A 21,846-nucleotide genomic window follows, 5' to 3' on the forward strand; every position below is an offset into this window, starting at 1 on the left:
TAAATTAGATGAGGCAAAAGAATCGCAATTTTTGCTGAGATTTTGCTTGTTTCCATAAGATACTCCTTTTATTGATTTTTGAACATACCTACTTATGCACTATACTCAAATACTGTACAAAACTGCAAGAAATGTCACTATTTGACTACTTATGTTTCTACAAAAACACCAGCATAAAGGTGCATCTATTAGTAAAAGTCAACTAATAACTGCTAATGTATATGTCAATCAAAAGTACTTTAGGTTTGCCAAAAACTTTGAATCTAGGGATCATACCCAATTGTTAAATTTTATTAGCATATTTTAGGGGCATAAAGAGTACTTTTAAATATTTAAAGAAAAATGAATTGTACCCATTAATAATTAGTGATTGTATAAAATTAAAAATTGTAGTTTTTAATTTAGCTACGTGTGTATCTGTGTGTGTGTATGTGTGTGTGTTGTTTATGTTTGTGTATGTGAAATAATCCACAATCTGTTGGTGATGTTCTAAAGCTGCAGTTTAAAAATGTTCAACCCTTACCAAAACCTCTTCTGGTATACAAAGCTGTTGTAAATTTGAGTCGGCAAAATTTGAAGTTGCAATTTACAAAAGCAGATTTACATTGATTCCTATTTGAAAGAGCTGCTTTCAAGACAGAAAAATGTGCCAGTTAACTGCCCTTTCCTTTATAATTAGTGGCTTCTGAGTCCTGATGAAAAGAAGCCTTAAGGCAGAATTTGCAGTAAACAGGAAAGAAGAGAATCATATAAGTGCTCATCGATAGTCCGGGACGGGACACCTATGAATTCTCGTCAGTGGGAGTTTTGTGGCACAATTTTCTAATCCAATACGAATGTGGTTCCGCAGCAGCCAAACTGGATGCATTTTCCAGTCTCCAGCACCAAGAAAATTTAGCTGATCAATTTCAATACAACACATACCTGGAAAGAGTAAGACACATTTATTGTCTTTTGTTGTTTTTTTTTTCTTTTAGACATAAGGTAGTTTCCAATGATTGAAATAAATTGTAGGATTTCAATTCTTATGTTCAAATAAACTCTGAAGCTAAAAATGTAATGGCCGTGACATTCCAATAGTTATTAAAATGTAGGCATAATTAACATCCTGTCGGGGTGACTCATAATTATTCGAGCTTGTCATGCTGTAATATGTACATGGCTATAGACACTATACAGAGTAATTAAAAGCTGATTTCAAATCTCTAGTTTTTCTTCTTATGGGTGGCAAGCCTCCAATCACACTAGCAGAGATCGTGAGCACTTATGAAGGGAACTGATGGTGCAGATATGAGGTTCTGCTATTTAGAAGAATCATCTATGAATGATGATGTTATCTTTCATCAGGATTAATAGAAAATACTCCTATTTCAGACCTAAACCAAAAGGGTCCATAATGGGCTGTATAGGATCTCCATTTTCATCGCTATTAGAAGAGGAAAAAAATCAGTTGATATTAAATCCACTTTAAACCAGGTCCTAGGGCAAATCTTTTAAAAAGGCAATGGCTCTTTTGGCATGGAGTGCTTTCTGCCTGCAGTTCCATGAGTTAGCAAATGCATGTCTCCATTAGAGGCCTACCGGTAAGCTACATCACTATATACATACTGTACATGTTGGTTCTCAAATTAGCAGTTATTAGTCAGACTGTACATAGCAAAACAAACCAAATTTAATGTTGCTATACATCCCAAAGATAATCTGTATCTAGATTCAAGGACTAACCCCTAATACAGGTTCCCTGTTTAAATATGTAGCCCAGTAAACTAAATTAAATGTGCCAAACAAAACTGGGAAAACTATTCTAGACATTCTGTCAATTTTGCTAACACTGTTGAAGGTCTTCTTGGCTTCCGCTGGCTTGTTTTCTGGTTTCTTGTTCGGTTCCGGCGTGGTTGCGCTCTTGGAGATGGTCGAGAGAACTGGATCTTTTGAAAGATTCGGGGCATAATTTGCAACAGCCACTGCGTAAGCATTGTTCTGTATCGTGACAGAGGCTTTCTCTTTTTTCTATTGAAAAATATACAAGAATTAAGAGTGGGTTGAGCCGACTACTTAACATTTTCCAAACTGCAGTTTAAATTCTGAAGAAAGGTATCCTGATACACATCATTATCTATCAGAAAAAAAGGAATTTAGGAAAATAAATCAAGGCATTTATTAAATCCTAAAACCACTAGGAAACCCCCAAGTGAAACCAATGTTACTGTTTTCTTGGGGAATCCTTTTTTGTTGTTTACATGGAAAATAAACAATAGAAAAAGACAACTTTAATAAACAGTGTAACTTTTTTTCCTCGTATGAGTCACTCAAATATTTGTTGAATGAATGAGTTGAATAAGTAAAATTTAGAACTAGTTTCATAAGAGAAATGATCATCTACAATGAATGATCTCAAATGTCTAACTTGGTAACAGGATTCCTTCCCATCTGATGTTAAAATCATACAGCAGTGCTTTACTCAGATGGTGGGAAATTATAACCGTATGGAGATGGCAGTGTAACAAATATTAAAACAGAAAAAGAATGAACTACAAACTCTCGGATTTTTGCCTAGCTCATCCGCAAACTGTTCCAGGTTACAATGCCCAGGTGAGTTATTGCAAACTCTCCTCTGGGTCACTATTATCTCCTGCCTGACCAAGCACTACTCCTTTGTGCTCTCGCAGCTCCACCTGACCTCTTCCAATCATTAGCCACAGAGATGTTTTAAAGACATAAATTGAATCATGGCGCTCCTATGCTTAAATCTCTTAAACGTTAGTTCATGGAACTTAGACTGCAAAAATGTTTCTTACCATGGCTTCTTTCCCTTGCTCATTACACACTGGCCCACTGAAATAACTTCAGTTTCCAAAATACTTGTTTGCTTTGGTGCCATGCTTTTGGCCACGACAGTTTCCCAGACCAGAATGCCCCAGCCTGGAATGGCTGGAATGCCTTCTTCCCATCCCATTTTTCACATGACCAATTCTCTTTCTTATTTTGACCTTGGTTTAAATGTTACTTCTTCAGAAAGGCTTTCCTTAACTACTCTATCTAATATCTTTCTCCCTATATACACTCTGTCATAGCACCCCCATTTGTTTCCATCAAGGTATTTTTCGAAATGTATAAATCTTATTTTAGTTGTGACTATTTGACTTCTCATTCAATGAAGGTTCATGCTGCTTCTGTCTTGTTCTCCTTTGCAAGCTTAGCATGAAGCCTTCCACAAGGTGGGCATGCAATATGTAGCTGGTTTAACGAAACCTAAAAATATAAATAGTATTTATCTACATTTCTATACTAATACAAAGATATTATTGATGATCTGAATACAAAGAAAATTGAGCCAGCAATGCATTATCCAAAATAGTGAGTAACAGATTTAGAGGACAAACTGGCCAAGAAATAGAATTTGGAGTATCAGTTATTTTAACTAAGAAATCACAAAATATTCAAATAATATAAGAAAGGAGCTCTGAAAGCCCAGGAGGGTCTGAAACAGGCCTGGATTGCCCATCCTTCATTGGCATGGGTTTCTCCTTCTCCTCTTTCCCCTGCTGACAAGATATTCTTAGAGATCTAGCTTGAGTATAAAAGAGAGATGAGAGATTACCGTTTTTTAACTTGCTAAAAGCTATCAAGCAGCTCTCCGTCTGTAATCATGCATGTGGTTCCCACGTTACAGAGGAAGGATAATCTGCAAGTGGATAACTGATAAGGAAAGGGCAGCCAATACCTTTTGAGCACTAGAATGTGTCGGGCTGAGTGTTAAGCCACGGGTATCATCTCTGACAAACCTCCCTCCTGGGTAGGAAATAAGTTTCATCGTTAACACCACTATGTAAGTTTAGAAATGAAAGCTAAAAAAGTTTTGGGACTTGACAAGGGTCTCCAGTCTACTAAATGGCTGAAGAAGCATACAAACAGACGTGTCTGTCTGACTTCTAAGTCTCTTCTTTTAAACGTAGTGCTCTATGCCTTTCTGTCTGAGGAAGCTGTTTAAAAGTTGGGAGGACCATTTCTCTCAGTATTTCTGATGAGGTTTGTATCATGAAGTCAATGTTCAAAAAGGGCTCTTTAACTCATAATGTATATAACATATGCTGTTATATTATTATTTCAACCAAATCTAAATAAACATTTTATAAAATAACAAACTGCCCACGTAGGCTGGGTGCAGTGGCTCATACCTGTAATCTCAGTCTTTTGGAGGCCAAGGTGGGAGGATCCCTTGAGCCCAGGAGTTCAAGACCAACCTAGGCAATATAGTGAAACCCTCTTTCCCCAGTAAAAAAATTTAAAAATATAGCTGGACATGGTGGCACATGCCTGTAGTCCCAGCTACTCAGGAGGCTGAGGGTGGGAGGATTGCTTGAGCCCAGGAGTTCAAGCTTACAGTGAACTGATCATGCCATTGCACTCCAGCCTGGGTACCCTGCCTCTCTTAAAAAAAAAAAAAAAAAACACACACACACACACACAAAAACAATGTACTTAAAGAATCTGGGCCTTAGGAAAGTTCCTTAACATCTCCCTGCTTCAGCTTCTAGTTTGACAAAAGGGCAGCAATGATACCAAAGCCATATTAAACTGCTATGATAAACAAGTGAATTAACGTATATTCTACAGTAGTATGGAAAACATATATTCTCCTAAAGGAGTGGAATGACAATTTTAACTATTACAAGCTAGACACTAATTACTGGTGTACAAGATGTATAGGTAATATTTATTGTGTTTTAGAAGAAGAAGACATAAACATAGTGTGGGAGAACTCAAGGAAGGTTTTGTGGAAGTGGGACATTTAAGGTGGATCCGGAATTCAGTTGTAAGATTTAGACACGTGGAAAAGAAACATGAAATGTAAACGTCTTTGTTGCCATAGGAAACTTTGTACTAATTCTAACCAACACCCTCTTTCCCCCACTTGAATACCCTTTAGTTGGCACATCTATGCATGGGTAATACAGGCACAAAATGTTTAACAAACTATAGAGCCAAGGAACTAACCAATCAGAACAGACAGACCAATCAAAATGGACCAATCAGAATGAACATTGGCTACAAGTAACCAGAAGGGTTGTTGCAGAGTGGAGCAGCCATTATCAGCTCTGCATATTTGTTATGTTGGCGTTTTTTCGTTTCATCCTAAAACTGTGGACTCTATGAAAAGCAGCACTAAAAATCATTCCAATGTATGTTTGTAAGTTCTATTGACTTAGGCATAAAGGATGAAATTCATCTTATTTGCTTTTCATTGTTTAAAGTATGCCCTCAATCTCTGAATATAACTGTAATCTTCAGTTAACAAGGTAATAGTTCTGACTTCCAAGTGCTCCCTTGGACTTTGGAGACTTTACCATTTTGAGGACCATTAGTAAGCAAATTACAATAACCCTTAAGTTCTATTTTTAGTCCAGAACTCAGTGGGTGGCATCTGTAATTTCTTACCAATTCAATGAAGGGGGAGCCTGGCATCCCTACAGTGCTACCTTTTCTCAATTCCCACCCACAGCACAGCAGAGCTTTTCTGGATCAGGCTCTTACAAAGTCTTGTTTTAAAGGAGAAATTAACTCCCCTCGGTCCATTTGAAAATAGTAACCACAAATCTATGGTAAAGTAAACTGTCCCTCTTTGTTTAAAATTAAAATCATGCCTATAGAGAAAAAAGACTGTTGAATTCATAGCAGACTAACAATTCTAAGATCTTTTAGAGTGGAGTCTATAGATTAAGTTCACATAATATCTTTGTTATTAATGTTCTTTATAAGAAATAGATCTGCTAGTGACAGCACCAAAGAATATCTGCACTCTAAACCATCACCAGGGAATGGTACCTTGTCCTATTCACTACCAACCTCAATTAAAAAGAACTATTAATATGTTGAGAGAAATGGTATTACTGAAACCTCTTTGAATATCATGCGGGCCTTGGATCAAGCCAGACCATAAGTAGGCTGAATATTTGGGCCACGTGCATTTGACCCCTCCACACTGATTTTCCCTTATTTAGTGTAACTCTGGGCTTTCAGACCTTTGAAGAGAAACAGTCCAATGCAACCTATTGTGGCAGTAATCGTTCAAAATAGTACTCACTGCACAAGGGATTTTTTTTTAATGCTCTTATCTCTATATAATTTTTGTTTCTTTTGAGAACTAGAAAAGGCCTCATAGTTCTTACTACCTAATTTCCTACAGTGTAACCTAATTTTGTATTTCTACTGTAAGGCAGTTACGTAGGCCACTTCATATCATTCGAGGAATAAGGCCAGATACAGCCAGAAATATACACAAGTACAGACTGGGTTTCTGGAGTAAAAAAATAAAATAGGAATGTTAAAAGTTGACAATGGATTTAATTGGAAAGAGAATAGGGGAAATGAAGGCAAAGTGACACTGATATTTTCTATTAATTTTAAGCAACTCTTATCGCTTTTGATACCTACACATGGATGACTGATACAGTATCTCTCCAGAATTCTTAACCACTGTGTGTCGCTAGACTTCTCAACCTACATGACTCACAGGTCACTGAAACAAAAAATATCCAGAAATGTACTCTGCTGCCATGCATTCTCACTTCCTGCCAAAATCCGAATATCCACTTGTACTCTCTAACCTGTAAATGGTACTACGATGCAGCCAGGAAGCGTTAATTAACCCCACCTTGGTCCCCAGGTGAGACACACTTTACCTCCTTCCCACCCCCAGGCTAACACTGACTCTGCTCTGAGTCACACCTTCCGCTGCCAGCACTTAACAGCTCTCCCCTCCCCTCTGCAACACCCCGCTGCTTGCCCTCTATAAGGACACAGGTATGTATTTTTTTCACTTTCTCTCCCCCTTTTTTTCCCTTTCACTTAGTTGTAAGATCCTCCAAGGCACAGACTGTTGCTTCAGAGCTCCTAGCACAGTTCCTGGCTCAGAGCAGGCTCAAAAGCATTTGCTTAATGGTAAAATGAATGACGTGTACTAGAATGATTACCATGATAAAAAATGTATATGTAACACACATAGTATAAAAGAATGTTTTATAGACTATAATCAATACTCTATTAGATTGATAGAAACAGAGTTTAATAGCTTATTCTACAATTCTATTGTGTAATATCCTGAAAGTCCCCAATTTCACCATCTACAGGAGTGGAAGACTGGGAACTAATGAAATAGGTTCCACTAAAAGACAGTGCCTGGGGAAGCTGTTCTACTTGTGTCTGAGACCCATAAAAGGGGATGTGACATAAACAAAATCAATAAATAATATATTTTATATAACATCTAGGGGAAAGAAGACTAAACTATGCTGTTACGTAGTTTGTTGACAGTTCATCTGTCACCGAAGTGGAATGAACGGAGAATATAACCACATTCACTGATTTTCTACTTTTTAAATGATGTTTTATAAGGCTTCAGAATATCTTGAGTTTATTGCTTTATTAGAGTCTCTGGATAGAGCTTTAAAATGTCAAGTCTGGAAAACTCTTGATGATAGAAATCTAAATGTCTTACACCATAGTGTCAAAACCATCTTGGCTTCCTCTGAGTGGTAGCGAAAATAATTTGCTAGCCACTTGAGCAAATGTTCCAGCTAGCATAGAGACTCCTATTAGTTAGTGAGCTGGCATATGAACGAAAGTAACAATCACGTGGTTTCCGAGTTAGAAGGAATCTCAGGGATTGCTCCTTACCATAAGGAAATGGGGCTGTTGTATTAAACACTAAATATAACAGGCTTCTGAGAAAAACTCTGGTCTGCAAAGTGAAAATTTCTGCATTTTCTAACATAACATGTTGCCTTTTTACAGTTATTGTGGCTACTAGAAAGCCCCATTACTTGTAAAATAACAACATGCTCCCTGGTGAGATAATGCTACTGTTAACTATCTGCTAACCATCCTAAGAAAAATGATACTTACAGAAGATCGTCTGAAGGTTAAACTGTCCATCCACTTCTCTAAGTACTCTAAAGTCTTTTCTTGGATTAAATTGGGCCATGAGAAAGCTATATACTTGGACCATATTAGCTTAGCTCCTTGAAGAATTGCTTTCACTGAGTTGTATGTTAATGTAATGCCTTCAGCTTTTATTGAAGGGGACTACAAGAAACATCAATATGAAATTCATTATTGCTTTTATTGGGGAAAATTTGACGTTACTTGCTATATAGTACCCAGCTTTCCCTGATATAAAACCCACAAGATATTTTGGTTTTGATAAAAGCGATTTCAGGGTAAGGAAAAGCTTTTCTCTGAGAAAATGTTTATTTCCATTTTTTAATTAAAGAAAAATAATCCCCCCCCCCATGTGTTGCTCCGGTCACCAAGATGCTCAGAATTTGAAACTCAACTACTACAGTTACGGACCGCAGCTAATGTGCTGGCCCGGAGGTGGTCATATTTGAGTCTATTTTCCTTCATCCTAATTTCCTACTTTTATTTCTATTTTATTCAATGATAATTTAAGTGCATGCATTCTTTGATAAACTGCCTGAAATTCTTTTGGAACAAGGCAGGATGTTAAAAATGTAAATGAGCAAATAAATACACTGGAAATGTTTTCTATGAATTAAATAGAATGACTCACAAAACGATGGCACATTCTATAACAATTTGGATATTATGTTGTTATATCTGTGTTTTAAGTAATTTATTATCTAGTGTTTTCTATGCTTTCCTTAGAGCCAGTTTAGATTCACTGACTCAGAATTAGAAATAAAAACAATGTCAAGGAATTAAAGTCAATAATTTTTTTTTTACTTAATAAGCTATGTGCCAGATGCTGTGCTAGGTAACAGTAGATAAAATGATGATCCTCTCGGATCTTGTAACCTAGTGTTAGAAACGGATGTATTTACTAAAAACCCCCACTATAATTTAATGAGATGGTGTAAAAGAAATCTATGTCAAGTGGTTTGGAAATGCAACTTGGAGAGGGGCAGTCAATTACATCAGTCTGGGAAGTTTTGAGATTAAGTAAAATTAGATAGATTTTAAGGAGTAAATAGGGGTTTGTCAGTTAGGGCAGGAAGATGAGGTATTATTACAAGAGGGGGCAGCACGGTGCTTGGGGAAATTTCTGGGGCCTGTAATAGTTACAGGAAGAGTATGAGCATGAACTTTAGGTCTATCTTTAATCTTGGGCTCGCCACTTATTAGATGTTCAATCTTGACCAACTAACTTTACTTGAGCAATCCTCATTTCTACAATAAAGATATTCCCAGGCACATAAAAGTAAGTTCATAATAAATGACAAAAAATCTTCCTTATTATTCATCATGTAAACAAGCACGTGAGAAAACTCTATACTTGGACCGTATTAGCTTAGATTTTTCAGGAACTGCCTTTAACAATTCATTAAAGAACTGAAGAGTCAAATGATCTGGTCTATGTTTTAGAAAGATAACCCTGGTAGTAATGCAGAAGATGGGTAAGAGGAAGACACAATTAAGGAGAGAGCAGTAAATATACTACAAATAATGACAGAAGGTGAAGAGATGGTCTGAGGTGTGTAGAAAGGAGTATGGACAGGATTTTATGACTGATTAGATGTTCAGAGATACTTCCAAGTTGTTGTCATGTGAGATTAGGTTGTGTCATTACCTGAAGTATCGATTTCCAGTGAATAACTAGGCCTGGGCAGCAGGACGATATAAAATCAATTTAGAGGCTGTGTTTCATTTGTTGTTTCTTTAATTTTTTAAAAATAAAGGATACATAGAGATTGAGATGTCATATTCAGGTAGAAATATCTAGGGACTAGGCTGTACATGTAACACTGGAAGTTAAAAGAAATATATGAAGTATAGTTACCCATAATGACCCTGGATAGTATGATAAAGGCATGAGTAGTAGATTTTGATTTGGTAATACCTCATTAATTCATACCCTATTTATTGAGCACCTAATATATGCAAGGCACTGTGCAAAGGGCCAGGAGTAAGTGGTTTGTTAAAATAAACATGGTCATTGTCATCATTATCGGTGAAGGAGTTGAGGCAAAACTATGCAATTAGAAACTAGAATAAGGACACTAAAGCAAAAGTGCAGGGTATTATACATACTTAGAATGGGAACTTATTCATTTCTTCAGAGGGGCAAGGGTTCAGAAATTTCCTGGGGTGTTGATATTTGTGCTGAGGATGAATAGGGATTATCGGGTTGTGGATGGTAAATGGGGAGAGAGTGTGCTTAGTGTTGCACATATTTCTGCAAACATTGTCAGTAAAACCCTTAAAGTGAGAATCACATAGTGAATAAATAGTAAAAACAAAAACAGCATAAATGAAAGCCAAATTGACTGTTTTGGGGGATAAACAAGAACAGATGCCAGGGAGGCTGGGTCCACCCTGAACTCTGGCAGAGAATCTCAAGGCACAGAATGAATAGTGGCAACTGCCAGGCTGTGAGGGAAGAAAGCTGATATTCTGAGGCTTGTTCTGAGGAGGAAAAGAGGAGAAAAAGTTGCAGAGTTGGGCCTGAAATAGGATTCTGGAGCATAACAGTAGGAAGGTTCAATGGGGATCCTTTGAGAAAAATGAAAAATTATTATCAAATCCTAAAATATGCAAGTTATTGATGCCCTTCAGTTACAAGACAGTAAATGGAAAGTTAATAGTGAGTTAAGAATTGAATTAAAAGTGATCACATTGTAAGCAATGTTTTAAGAAGCTTGGATGGAGAAAAGAGGGTAGCATTTGAGAATGGGGGAAGGCAGTGGCGTAGGATTTAGAGTTTTGTTTTGCCTTCGTGCCAAATTAAGTATATTAAGCATCTTCATAAGCAGAAAGGAAGCAGGTAGTTGAAAAGAAGAAGATGGCTTTGAAGAAATAAGAGAAGAAAGTAATAACTAACAAAACAAGGTTGAGAAAGCAACAAGAGGTACAAAGATCAAAAACTGGAGTGGAAACATTTGTCTTGGGTAAGAGGAGGAAGATTGGGTATGAAGGAAGGTTCCCAAAGAGCCTCATGGTGCATAAAGAGAAACTTTTTGTATAAGGAAGGGCATAAAAATTTGGAGTTGGATCATTTGATCCAGCACTGCAAACGCTTTGTTGCCCAGTTTCACAAGGCACAGTTGTATAAAGTCCTGCCCATGATCACAGAGCAAGGTAGGCCTTGTCTTCTAACAGAGCTCAAAAGTAGCTTGAATATAAATGAGTGGCTTTATTTACTTATTTGCAAAAACTAACTTTAAATATCATCAGAGCACAATCTACATGTTAATGGTAGATTCTGCAATACACATGTAAATATATTAAATACATATTTCTTTTTTTTCAAACATAATGATATGTATGAGTAATTATTCTTATGGGGCAAAGTAATACTTGCTATTTTATAAATTTTTAAGAACTTTTCGTATGCTCTTTGGAGTGACAGGTAATATATCTTTCAGGTATTATAGACGGGCTACTTTTAGGCACTATACTTGATTTCCTTTAGTTCTAAGAACATTTTAGTTCTTAATTTAAAGGTAGGCTCATGAAACACTTCCAAAATTCATTTGAATCGTGAAATTGGGTGGAGTACACATTGATGATTTCACCATTGTAAAGTTTTAAAAACCTTTCCCTGAAAGCAAAGAGGTCTTCTCATTGGCATGACATTGTTAGATTTAAGATCAGAAACTGATTTATTCTTTTATTCAGCAGATATTTCTGAAGTGCCCAGTAAGGGCGAGGCACTGCAAATTGAAGAACAAGCAACGTGCCTGGTGTAATGTTCTCCTCAACTAAACCACTCGAACTAAGATAACATAAACAATGTCAGTTGTTTCCATGAAAATTAGGTTGAAATAGCACTTTCGAAATAGGTTTATCTTGGCTATGTGTGATTCAACATAGGGGCAGATTTAAATCCAGTATTCATCAGTGGTAGGTTATTGCTTTTAGAATGCATTATCCAGAATTTATGTTTTGCATTTATAGGTATTTCTATTTTCCAAGTTCAAGGATTGAGACAGTCTATCATTCCATATGCCAACTCACGATGTCAATTTTATTGGCACTCACTAACATTAAAAATAGTGTATCAATAAAATACCTATATGGGAATTTATATCACAAGACATTTAACTTTTGTGACATACTTACAAAGGACTAACATTTTATCTTTAAAAATTATTAATATAAAAGTGTGTGGGCAATCAAAATAGCTTTAAAAAAGTAATTGTCTAGATACAATGAAAAAGCATTATACTATGTGGGCACTAAAAACATAAATCAACATTGAAATGTAATGGAAATGCTGAAATAGTGTAGAAGTTAAGCATAGAAAAGTGATCAGATTTTTTCAAAATATTTATTTGTTGGCTTTGTTATTAATAGTAGCCAAAACATAACTTATACAGTGAAATAAAGCTGTAGCCGCCTTAAAACTGCTATGGTTTACAAAATTAAGAAAAAAGAGTAAGTTTTAAACTATAACATTCACCGCTTGTATGTTTAAACTGCAATATGATCATAAAAATCATATTTAAGTAAATGAAAAAAATCAAATCAGCAATTATGTTAATCTAAATTTAATGGAAGAAGGATTTAGGTGGATATAATGTTAAAAGAAATCCTCCAAATACAACTTTTTACTATTACTAAGAATACTTTATATCTCCTTATGGTATATCCAAAGCCTCCTTTTAAGGCAGATAAATAATAATCTATAGAATATGAAAGGAAACAGCTATTATATCAATGCACAAAACTCCCACTAGCTTCAGGACTTGAAGCCTAAAAATGGGCACCAATAATCTCAAAAAAAAAAATCTTTAAAGATAAATAACTTTTTCCTTTTAGACTGTATGAGCAATTTAAAATTTCTAGGCATTTCAGCACCAACATATTTATTCTATACAAAATGAGAGAGAGAAAAACGCTACCTGAGCTTTTATAATAAAGCAACAGAGATGGGGCTATGTTAAGACTACTCAGCCCACTGACAGAGCCTAGAATTCTACAGCAGGTAAAGTTAATGCCCACTTTTTTTTCCCAGTGTCTTTATTATAATGCAGTGTGGTGTCTAAGAACATGAACTTAGATGCACAGATCTGGGTTCCAGTATACTTACTAGCCAGCTGTGTGCATTGGGCAAGTAAATAACTTTACTAAGCTTCAGCCTCTTCATCAGTAAAAAGTGAGACTTAAGAAGAGCCTCTAGCTGTAAGGATGCTATAAAGATTATACGAGAAAGTCTATGCAAAAACCTTAGCACAGTGCCTGACACATAGAGCTCAACAGATGCTAGGGAGTGGTTTTAACAGAAGTATTACTACTACAGTCACTCCTAAAGGATTTCAGGCAAGAACACTTAAAAAGAAATCGATATGATTTGAATTCATATATATATTAAAAATGTATGTATGAATGTTCTTAACATCAATTTTAGAACATAATCTGTTACAAGCTGAATTTGTTAGGGGATTCTCTCAATTAGTATGAGAAGGAAGTGCTCACTTACCTTGTCATTTACTACACTCTTCCCATCCCAAGCCCATCCTCTTTTGGTGAAGTAATTAACAGTTGCAAATTCAATTAGGGCGGAGAACACAAACGCATAGCAAACGGCAATGAACCAGTCCATGGCAGTAGCATAAGCCACTTTAGGGAGAGAATTCCGAGCACTGATGCTTAGAGTTGTCATAGTAAGAACAGTTGTCACTCCTGCAAAAGAAAGATTGGAACCAAAAACATCAATAAAAGTACTAGCAGGACAGCATAGGAAGTAGTTTTTCTTTCTTTTTTTTTCCCCCCTAAAACACAGCTTTCAGTACTGCTTTTATCCACTCAAAAAAAAAAAATATTGGAAGACAGTGCAAAGTTAATTATCTTAAATGGTTATTGTATTTCTTGAAGTAATGAGTCTGAAAATGCTTTCAATTTTCATTTTTGTTCTGTACAAATCACTTCTCCTCTTCTTAAGTGCTGCTGAGGTTAAAAAGACTGGAGATACTGAAGTAGAATTACGTACGAGGAAAAGCTGGCACTGTAAATTGACCCATTGCCAATTAACATTAATTAAAAAAAAACTGTAAAAGCTTCATATTAATTTGTTCAAGATTTATTTGAATCAGGCCAAGCGATGGGCCAATCACTCACACCAGTGAACACAATGCAAATGTGATTAAGAAATTCTTCATTCAAGCAGGGCTACAAGTTACCAAATTAATTCTGGATAGCTTGCCAGTATGAAGACCTCATTTCTTTCATGACATAGCTTAGAATCTATAGAAAAATAAAACAAGGCACTAAAAACAAAACTTTGTAAAATATAAATCACTCTCTATAAAGAATATCTGATAACGTTGTTGGTTTAAAAAATAATCTAGCTCCCTTTAATGCATGGCTTTGCTGTCAATAGTAAGGGAAGTCACAATAGTTAAAAAAAAAAAAGGTGAGTTGAGCCATCAGTCCTGAAAATGGCTAAAGCCATGTGTTTTATCAGAGATCCAAAATAAATTTAATTATTTACATAGATGACACATCAAAAGAAAAAATAAAAACTATGACAGAAATGTTCATTCATATTTTGAAGTATTTTTTACTTTAGGATAAAGCAGCTTTTTTTCTCATTTACAGTAGAGTTAGTAATTCAAACTATCAGTAATTCAATTTAATCGTGAGTGACTCTAAGATTATGATGGTAGTAGTAGGAATCATAGGTAAAACATACATTTAGCTCACCTGCTGCTGAATCATTATTAAAAAAAACACATTTACAGAAATACATTGTATATGCATGCATCAAACTGTGAAAGGTTTTAGATTGATGTTTTCTTTTGAGACTTTTGCACACAAGAGTAAATAGAATATAAAACAGATATACACATGTACATGCATGCACACGTGTGTGTACATAATATAAGAAATTGAAATAAATCAATATATGAAAATATATTGAAATTCACAAGCAGTCAAGGAAATGCCAACAGCAAAAATGAAATGCATTTTAAAAGCAATATTATCATCAAAATGTTAGCAAAACCTTAAAAGGTTGATGCACTCCTGGTGTTGAGGAGGATGTAGGGCAATAGTTTTCTTCCTTATAGAAATTACAAATTGATGTCAAAGCTACAAAACTATTGCCTAACCCAAGGTCATGAATATTTAGGCCTATGTTTTCTTCTGATTTTTATGGTTTTATTTCTTACATTTAGGTCTTTGGTCCATTTCAATTAATTTTGTGTGTGGTGTGAGGCAGATGTCCAAATTCATTCTTTCACATGTGGATAGCCAGTTATCCTAGCACCATTTGTTGAAAACACTTTTGTGATCTTGGAAACTTTGTTGACAAGCAATTGATCACTTTAAAAACAAATTTCTCTGAGGTTAGTGAGAAATTTTATGCATTTATTTATGCTTGATTTTTAGAAATCGAGTCTTCTTTCATTTTTGCTTAGTCATTCCAGCTAAAGACAAATCAATTATGCTGATCTTTGCAAAAACCAATTTATGGTTGTGTGTCAATTTTTTTGTATTGTTATTTCTATCTGTTATTCCTTTTATCCCTCCTATAATGTTTATTGCTTTCTTTTTCTTCTTGCTTTGGGTTCAGTTTGCTCTTATTTTTCTACTTTTTAAGGAGGAAGCTTAGGTTATTGATTTGAGATCTTTTTTCTCTTTTAAACATAGCTTTTTAGAAATCTAAATTTCTCCCTAAGGTACTTAGAGATATAAATTTCTAAGAACTGCTTTTGTTGTATTCCATAAGTTGTGGTATGCTCTTTTTGTTTTGAAGCATCTTAAAGTACTGTCTAACATCCCTTGTGATTTCTTCATTGCATCAATGGCTATTTAGAAGTTTCTTGTTTAATTTCTATATATTTGTAAATTTTCCAGATTTCTCCTGTTACGGCTTTCTAATTTTATTCCATTGTTTCTGAGCACATACTTTGTAATATTTCAATCTTTAAATTTATTGAGACTTGTTTTATGGCCTAGTGTATTGTCTTCTTGAAGAACGTTCCACGTACACTTCAGAAATATGTGCAATCTGCCTTTGCTGGAGGAGTACGTTAGGTCTAGTTGAGTAATACTCTGCTCCAGTCTTCTATTTCCTTGCTGACCTTTTATCTAGTTCTATTATTGAAAGTGGGACATTGAACTCCCCAACTAATATATTTTGACTGTTAATTTCTCTCTTCACAGTTTATGTTTCATATATTTTAAGAATCTTCTGTCAGGGGCACCTAGCCGATCCAGCTCTCTTTGGTTACTGTTTGCACAGAACATGTTTTTCCATCATTTTGCTTTCAACTTATCTGTGATTTTTAATCTACAGTGAGTTTCTTATAGACGGCATGTAGTTGGATCATGTTTTTTTCTTGGGGGAGGGTGTTTTATCCATTCTGCCAATCTCAGCATTTTAACTGATGAGTTTAATTCATTCACATATTATTAATATGTAATTCCTGGTAAGAGAGGACTTACTTCTGCCATTTTGCTAATTCTTTTTTATACGTTGTATATTTTTGTTCTGCAATTCTTCCATTACTTTATTATTTGTTAATTAGGCATTTTAGAATGTACCCTTTTAATTCCCTTTTTTTTACTATATATCCTTGAGTTATTTTCTCAATGTTTGCCTTGGGTATTAAAATGTATAACAATCTACTTTGGATTAATAGCAACTAAATATCAACAGTACACAAAAATGTTGCTGTTTTATACCTCCATTGCTCCTACTTTATGCTATTATATCACAAATTACATCTTCATACAGTGTGTGCCCATCAATACAGATGTATAATTATTGCTTTATGAAGTTGTCTTTCCAATCAAAAAGAACAAAAAATATACATTTACAGTGTCCGTTATATTCAGTTATCTTTACCAGGTTCCTTATTTCTTCTCTGGGCTTATGATCCAGCATCCTTTCATTGCAGATGGAGGATGCTCTGTAGCATTTCTTATAAGGCAGTTCTGCTAATGACAAAACTTATTCCATTTTTCTGTCTCTGAAAATACTTGATTTCTACTTAAATTTTGAAGGATAGTTTTGATGGATGTAGAATTCTTGGGTGAGACTCATTTTCTTTTTGACACTCTGAATATGACATCCCGCGACTTCTGTCCTCCAGGGTTTTTAATGATGTGTTAGGTGCTGATCACACTGAAAATCTTTGTCACCTGAGACGTCACTTAACTTGAAACTTTTGCTTGTTTTAAGATTCTCTGTCTTTGGCTTCCACTGTTTGATTATCATGTGTCTAGCTGTGATTTCTTATTTTATTTCTAGTTCATTGAGCTTTTGGATGTATTTCCCTGATTTTTTTTTTTTTTCATTACATTTGAAAGTTTTGGCTATGTGGCAACTATGGAAATCAAATTCTGGCCTCTCTCCAGGGTCTGTTGTCATTGCTGATGTACTTGTTGTTTGTTTATTAACTTTTCTTAACTAATTTTATAAAGACTGTATTATTTTTAATCAGTTTGGGGCCAGTGAAGTCTCTGTTTTGTTAGTTTAGTGGTCACCTGATGATTAGACAGAGTTTTCCTTAAATACCTAGAAAAACAACAACAACAGAAAGAAACAAAAACAACTCCCAGTCTCAGCAAGTGGCTCTGTGTGCAGGGTGGGCAATGTCTTCAATACTCTGCTGAGCAGTTTGCAACTCTGCCTGGGTGTTCACTTACTGCTTGTGCAGATGCCCAAGGTCAACTAGTGCTAAGAGGTCAGAGGTCTTTCCTGAGCATGCACATAACCCGAGGTATACCTGTGACCTTCTAAAATCTAAGGAATTTGTCAGTGCTTTTCAAAGCACTTACACAAAATTCATTCTCCCATCTTTCCTCCCAATCTTTTTGGCTGGTCCACTCTTTGCCCGCAATGAAGTTATCCATTGCCTTAGGCAGGAGCCACTAAAACATCTGCCTGTAAATGCTGTCGGTGGATGCTGGCTTTGGCAAAACACAGACAAGACTATTGAAATGGTCTTCCAGGGAGCTCTCATACTGATCAAGCAATGATCACGGTCTCTTCTCTGGTACAAGGAATGCAGGCTGCTTTTTCAGGGCTACCACTTACTAGGATTAGCGGACGAGACTGGGATAAATGACACTACCACAAAGCTTATTGTTCTTGACAGGAGTCAGCCTTTTCTCTTGAGTAAGCGCACCCAGGGTTGCTGCAAGCCTTTGTTTATTCCCAAAGTTCTGAAAAAGTTGATTCTGACCATTTTTGCCCGTTTTTAAAATGACTATGAAGGGGGTAGATTAAAGAATTCCCTGTCCTACCATTTTTGCTGATGTCTCCTCTCCTAACATTTTGAATGCGTATACCTGAGAGTCAGTAATTCCACTTCTGGATGAAGCAGGGCAGTATGGAATCCTGATTAACAGTGTGGCTAGGTACTCAGACGGGCTCACAGTCAGACTGCCTGGGTTTGAATCTTGACTCCACTACTTCTTGCCTTCGTGATTTTGACCAAGTTACTTAACTGTTCTCGTCACGTTCTTCATCTATAAATAGAAATATAAACTATACCTACTTTAGAAGGATGCTGTGAAGGTTGGATATACAGTTAGCACAAAGCCTAGCAGATAGTAAGTGTGTAAATGTTAGCTATTTTAACTCTCTTATTTTTGTTATTACTACAGATTGAGCATTCCTAACCTGAATATCCAAAATTCCAAATACTGCAAAATCTGAAACCTTTTTGGTGCTAATATAAACTTCAGATTTCAGATTAAGGATGAACAACCATTATGTATTCTGCAGTATATTCCAAAATCTGAAAGAATCTGAAATCCCAAACACTTCTGCTCTCAAGCATTTTGGCTAAAGGATACTCAACCTGTACTACTATTCTCAGAAATCTATCTTACTGAAATGACAGCAAGAAAACATAGAGACCTAAAACTATAAACCTACTAAAAGTAAACATAGAGGATATATTACATGACATTAGTGTGGGTAATGATTTTTTAGATTGGACCTCAGAAGAGCAGGCAACAAAAGCAAGGACAAATGGGATGACATCAAAATGAAAAGATTTTGCAGAACAAAGAAAACAGTTGACACAGTGAAGAGACAGCCTGTGAACTGGGAGAAAATATTTGCAAGCCATACATCTGATAGGAAATTAATATCCAAAATATATAAGGAACTCAGCAAATGTATAGAAAGAAAACAAATAATCCAACTAAAAATGGGCAAGGGTCCTCAAAAGACGACATAGAAATGGCTAACAGATACATGAAAAAAATACTCAACATCAGTAAGCATTGGGGGATGCAAATTAAATCCACAATAAGATATCGCCTCATACCTGTTAGAATGGCTATTACCAGTAAGCCAAAAGATTACTGTTAGCAAGGATGTAGAGAAAAAGGACCCTTGTACACTGTTGGCTGGAAGTAAATTAGTAGAACCATTATGGAAAACACTATGGATGTTTTTCAAAACACTAAAAATAGAATTTCCATATGATCTAGTTATCCTACTTCCCAGTATTTAACTGAAAGATTTGAAATTAGTTATGTCGAAGAGATGTCTATATGCCCCTGTTCATTTCAGCGATATTCACAATAGCCAAGTTATAGAATCAACCTAAGTGTCTATCAAGGGATGAATGGATAAAGAAAATATGGTACATATACACAGTGGAATACTATTCAGCCTAAAAAAAGGAAGACATTCTGTCATTTGTGACAACATGGATGGAATTGGGAATATTATGCTAAGTGAAATAAGCCAAGTACAGAAAAATAGTATTATACTACATATTCTCACTTATATGTGAAATCTAAAACAATTGAACTAACAGAAGCAGTGAGAATAATAGTTACCAGAGGCTGGAGGGTGGGAGGAAACAGGGAGATGACAGTTAGACAGGAGGAATAAATTTTTTTTTTTTTCTTTTTAGGTCAGTTGCACAGCACGGTGACGACAGCTAAGTGAGTTCTGCACATTTCTGTATCACTAAGAAGGTAAGTTTCTAGTATTTTCATCACAAAATGTTAAATATTAGAGGTGACATATTAATTAGCTTACTTTAATTTTTCTACATTGTATTCAAAATCATAACTCTACTTTGTACTCCGTAAATATATATAACTATAATTTGTCTCACTATATAATTAAAAAAAGAAAATAGATAAATTATATGCAAGTCTCTTCACATGAACACTGCTTGTAAAAGCAAGAGTGACCAATTGGCATATTCATTGATAGGGAAATAGTTTGAAAAATTGCTGAATATCTATACTGTGAATACCATGCCAATATTACAAAGAATAAACTACAGCTATATATTGACTGTAAATGCCTATGATATATTTTGCTTGAAAAAATTTCATGATACAATTTTAATGGAAACATATGCACCTGGATTTATATATTTATATAGGTATACCAGTATAAGCCTAGTAAAAAAAAATAGAAAAAACACACTTGCATTTACTACTGTGGGGGGAGAATGTAGTATCTGACTTGAACAGATAAAACAGAAAATGGACTTGTGGCTGATTTTTTATTGTTTCAATTTTTTTTTGCTATTTTAAAACCAAATAGCAAAGAAAATTAAAGTATAAAACCTGTAAGGATACAATCTAAGATGATAATATTAGCTACTTGTGGGAATTAATATTGAGAGCATTTTATTAATTTTTCTTTTTTTTTTTTTTCTTATGAAAACAAAGCAGCTTCATGTTAGGAAAACAAAATACAATAATTTTGATTTAAAGAAGGGATACTTTCTGGCATTTGTCATTTCTAATTCAAGGGTGAATTCTCAACATATCTGATAGATGCGTTAATACTACAAACATCTACAATACAGTGCAAGTTCAAATGATAGAAAATCATAAATTGAATTCTGTTTTTAACTCTAACCTGCTAGTTTAAAATTAGATTTAGGTCTATCCACTCAAGGCAACAAAACATCAGAGCAATTTCAATATGAATCTACTATGAGGCTATTTTTTACCATATTCAAATCTTCCTCATATCTAAATTTTATTTTCTTTCATCTGATTTTGGAAATTTGACAATAACATTGTTAATTTTATCTGTAGATCTCTTCCCTCACTCCCTTCCCTTTTATCTTTTCATGGGAAGAATATAATTCTCATATGCCAGCTTTTCTGCCTCGTGGTTCATGCCCGCCTGTCTCATTACACTGCCTGAGTTCTCATCTTGTGCCTTTGAGAAAATCTCCTAGCGTTTTTTTTGCAACAGCTTTTAAAGTGGGGATTACAAATAGTGCTTTTAAATAGTATTGTTATGGAGACCAAATGAGTCACCACATGTTAAAGCTGTGCCTCTATCATAAAAAGATACTTCAGTGCATGTGAAGGAAAAAATACCTCCCTGAAAGCAAAGACGAGACAGATTTAAATCAGAAAGAAAATAAAATGAACTTCCTATAGACCTCTAGCCTATCAAATACGCATGTGAAAATGTTTGTGGCTGGAAGGTGGGGTGGAAGTTAGGAAGGAGGAGAAGTCTCAGACACCAAACAAGCAAAAACCCTGCCATAGAACAAATGTAAAATTGTCTGATACCACCTGCTGGTTATTGCTAGAAATCGCAGAAACAAGAGATTCTGATACCAAAATTGTTGAGTGTATTTTCCCGTTAGCCTAATGGACAAAGTAATTCTCTACCCCCAAAATAAAATAAAATAACATTTACAGATATAGTCTAACTACAGTAGGAAAGGTTGCAATCTTAACTCTGAATTGTACTACATCTGAATGATAAAACCATTAAAACTTCTATGTGTTAGAGAGAGAAATTAGAATTTGAATAACATACATTTCTCATAAAACATAATCAACTCAAACCCTACAAATTTAAACTTGGAAGGAGGCAGAAACAATTATGAGCTAGAAGAAAATGTTTAAAAGGCTAATTATGGTGTA

General features: G+C 35.2%; 1 protein-coding gene across 2 annotated transcripts in view; it reads right to left on the bottom strand.

Moving 5' to 3' along the window:
- Positions 1 to 980: 980 nt before the first annotated feature.
- GABRA2 (gamma-aminobutyric acid type A receptor subunit alpha2) overlaps positions 981 to 21,846 on the bottom strand; it is a 113,549-nt gene continuing 92,683 nt past the window's right edge. Inside the window, exons 8-10 of one of the 2 annotated variants that reach the window (XM_045533072.1) lie at positions 13,442 to 13,644; positions 7,906 to 8,085; positions 981 to 2,010 (exon numbers count right to left, since the gene is read on the bottom strand). In XM_045533072.1, coding sequence (XP_045389028.1) covers positions 1,714 to 2,010; positions 7,906 to 8,085; positions 13,442 to 13,644 — 680 coding nt within the window. In that variant the 3' untranslated portion in view covers positions 981 to 1,713. The remainder of the gene's footprint in view (positions 2,011 to 7,905; positions 8,086 to 13,441; positions 13,645 to 21,846) is intronic. The other variant, XM_045533071.1, reaches the window with a different exon arrangement.

Source organism: Lemur catta, chromosome 19 (assembly GCF_020740605.2).
Source record: "Lemur catta isolate mLemCat1 chromosome 19, mLemCat1.pri, whole genome shotgun sequence".
NCBI classification, from domain to species: Eukaryota; Metazoa; Chordata; class Mammalia; order Primates; family Lemuridae; genus Lemur; species Lemur catta.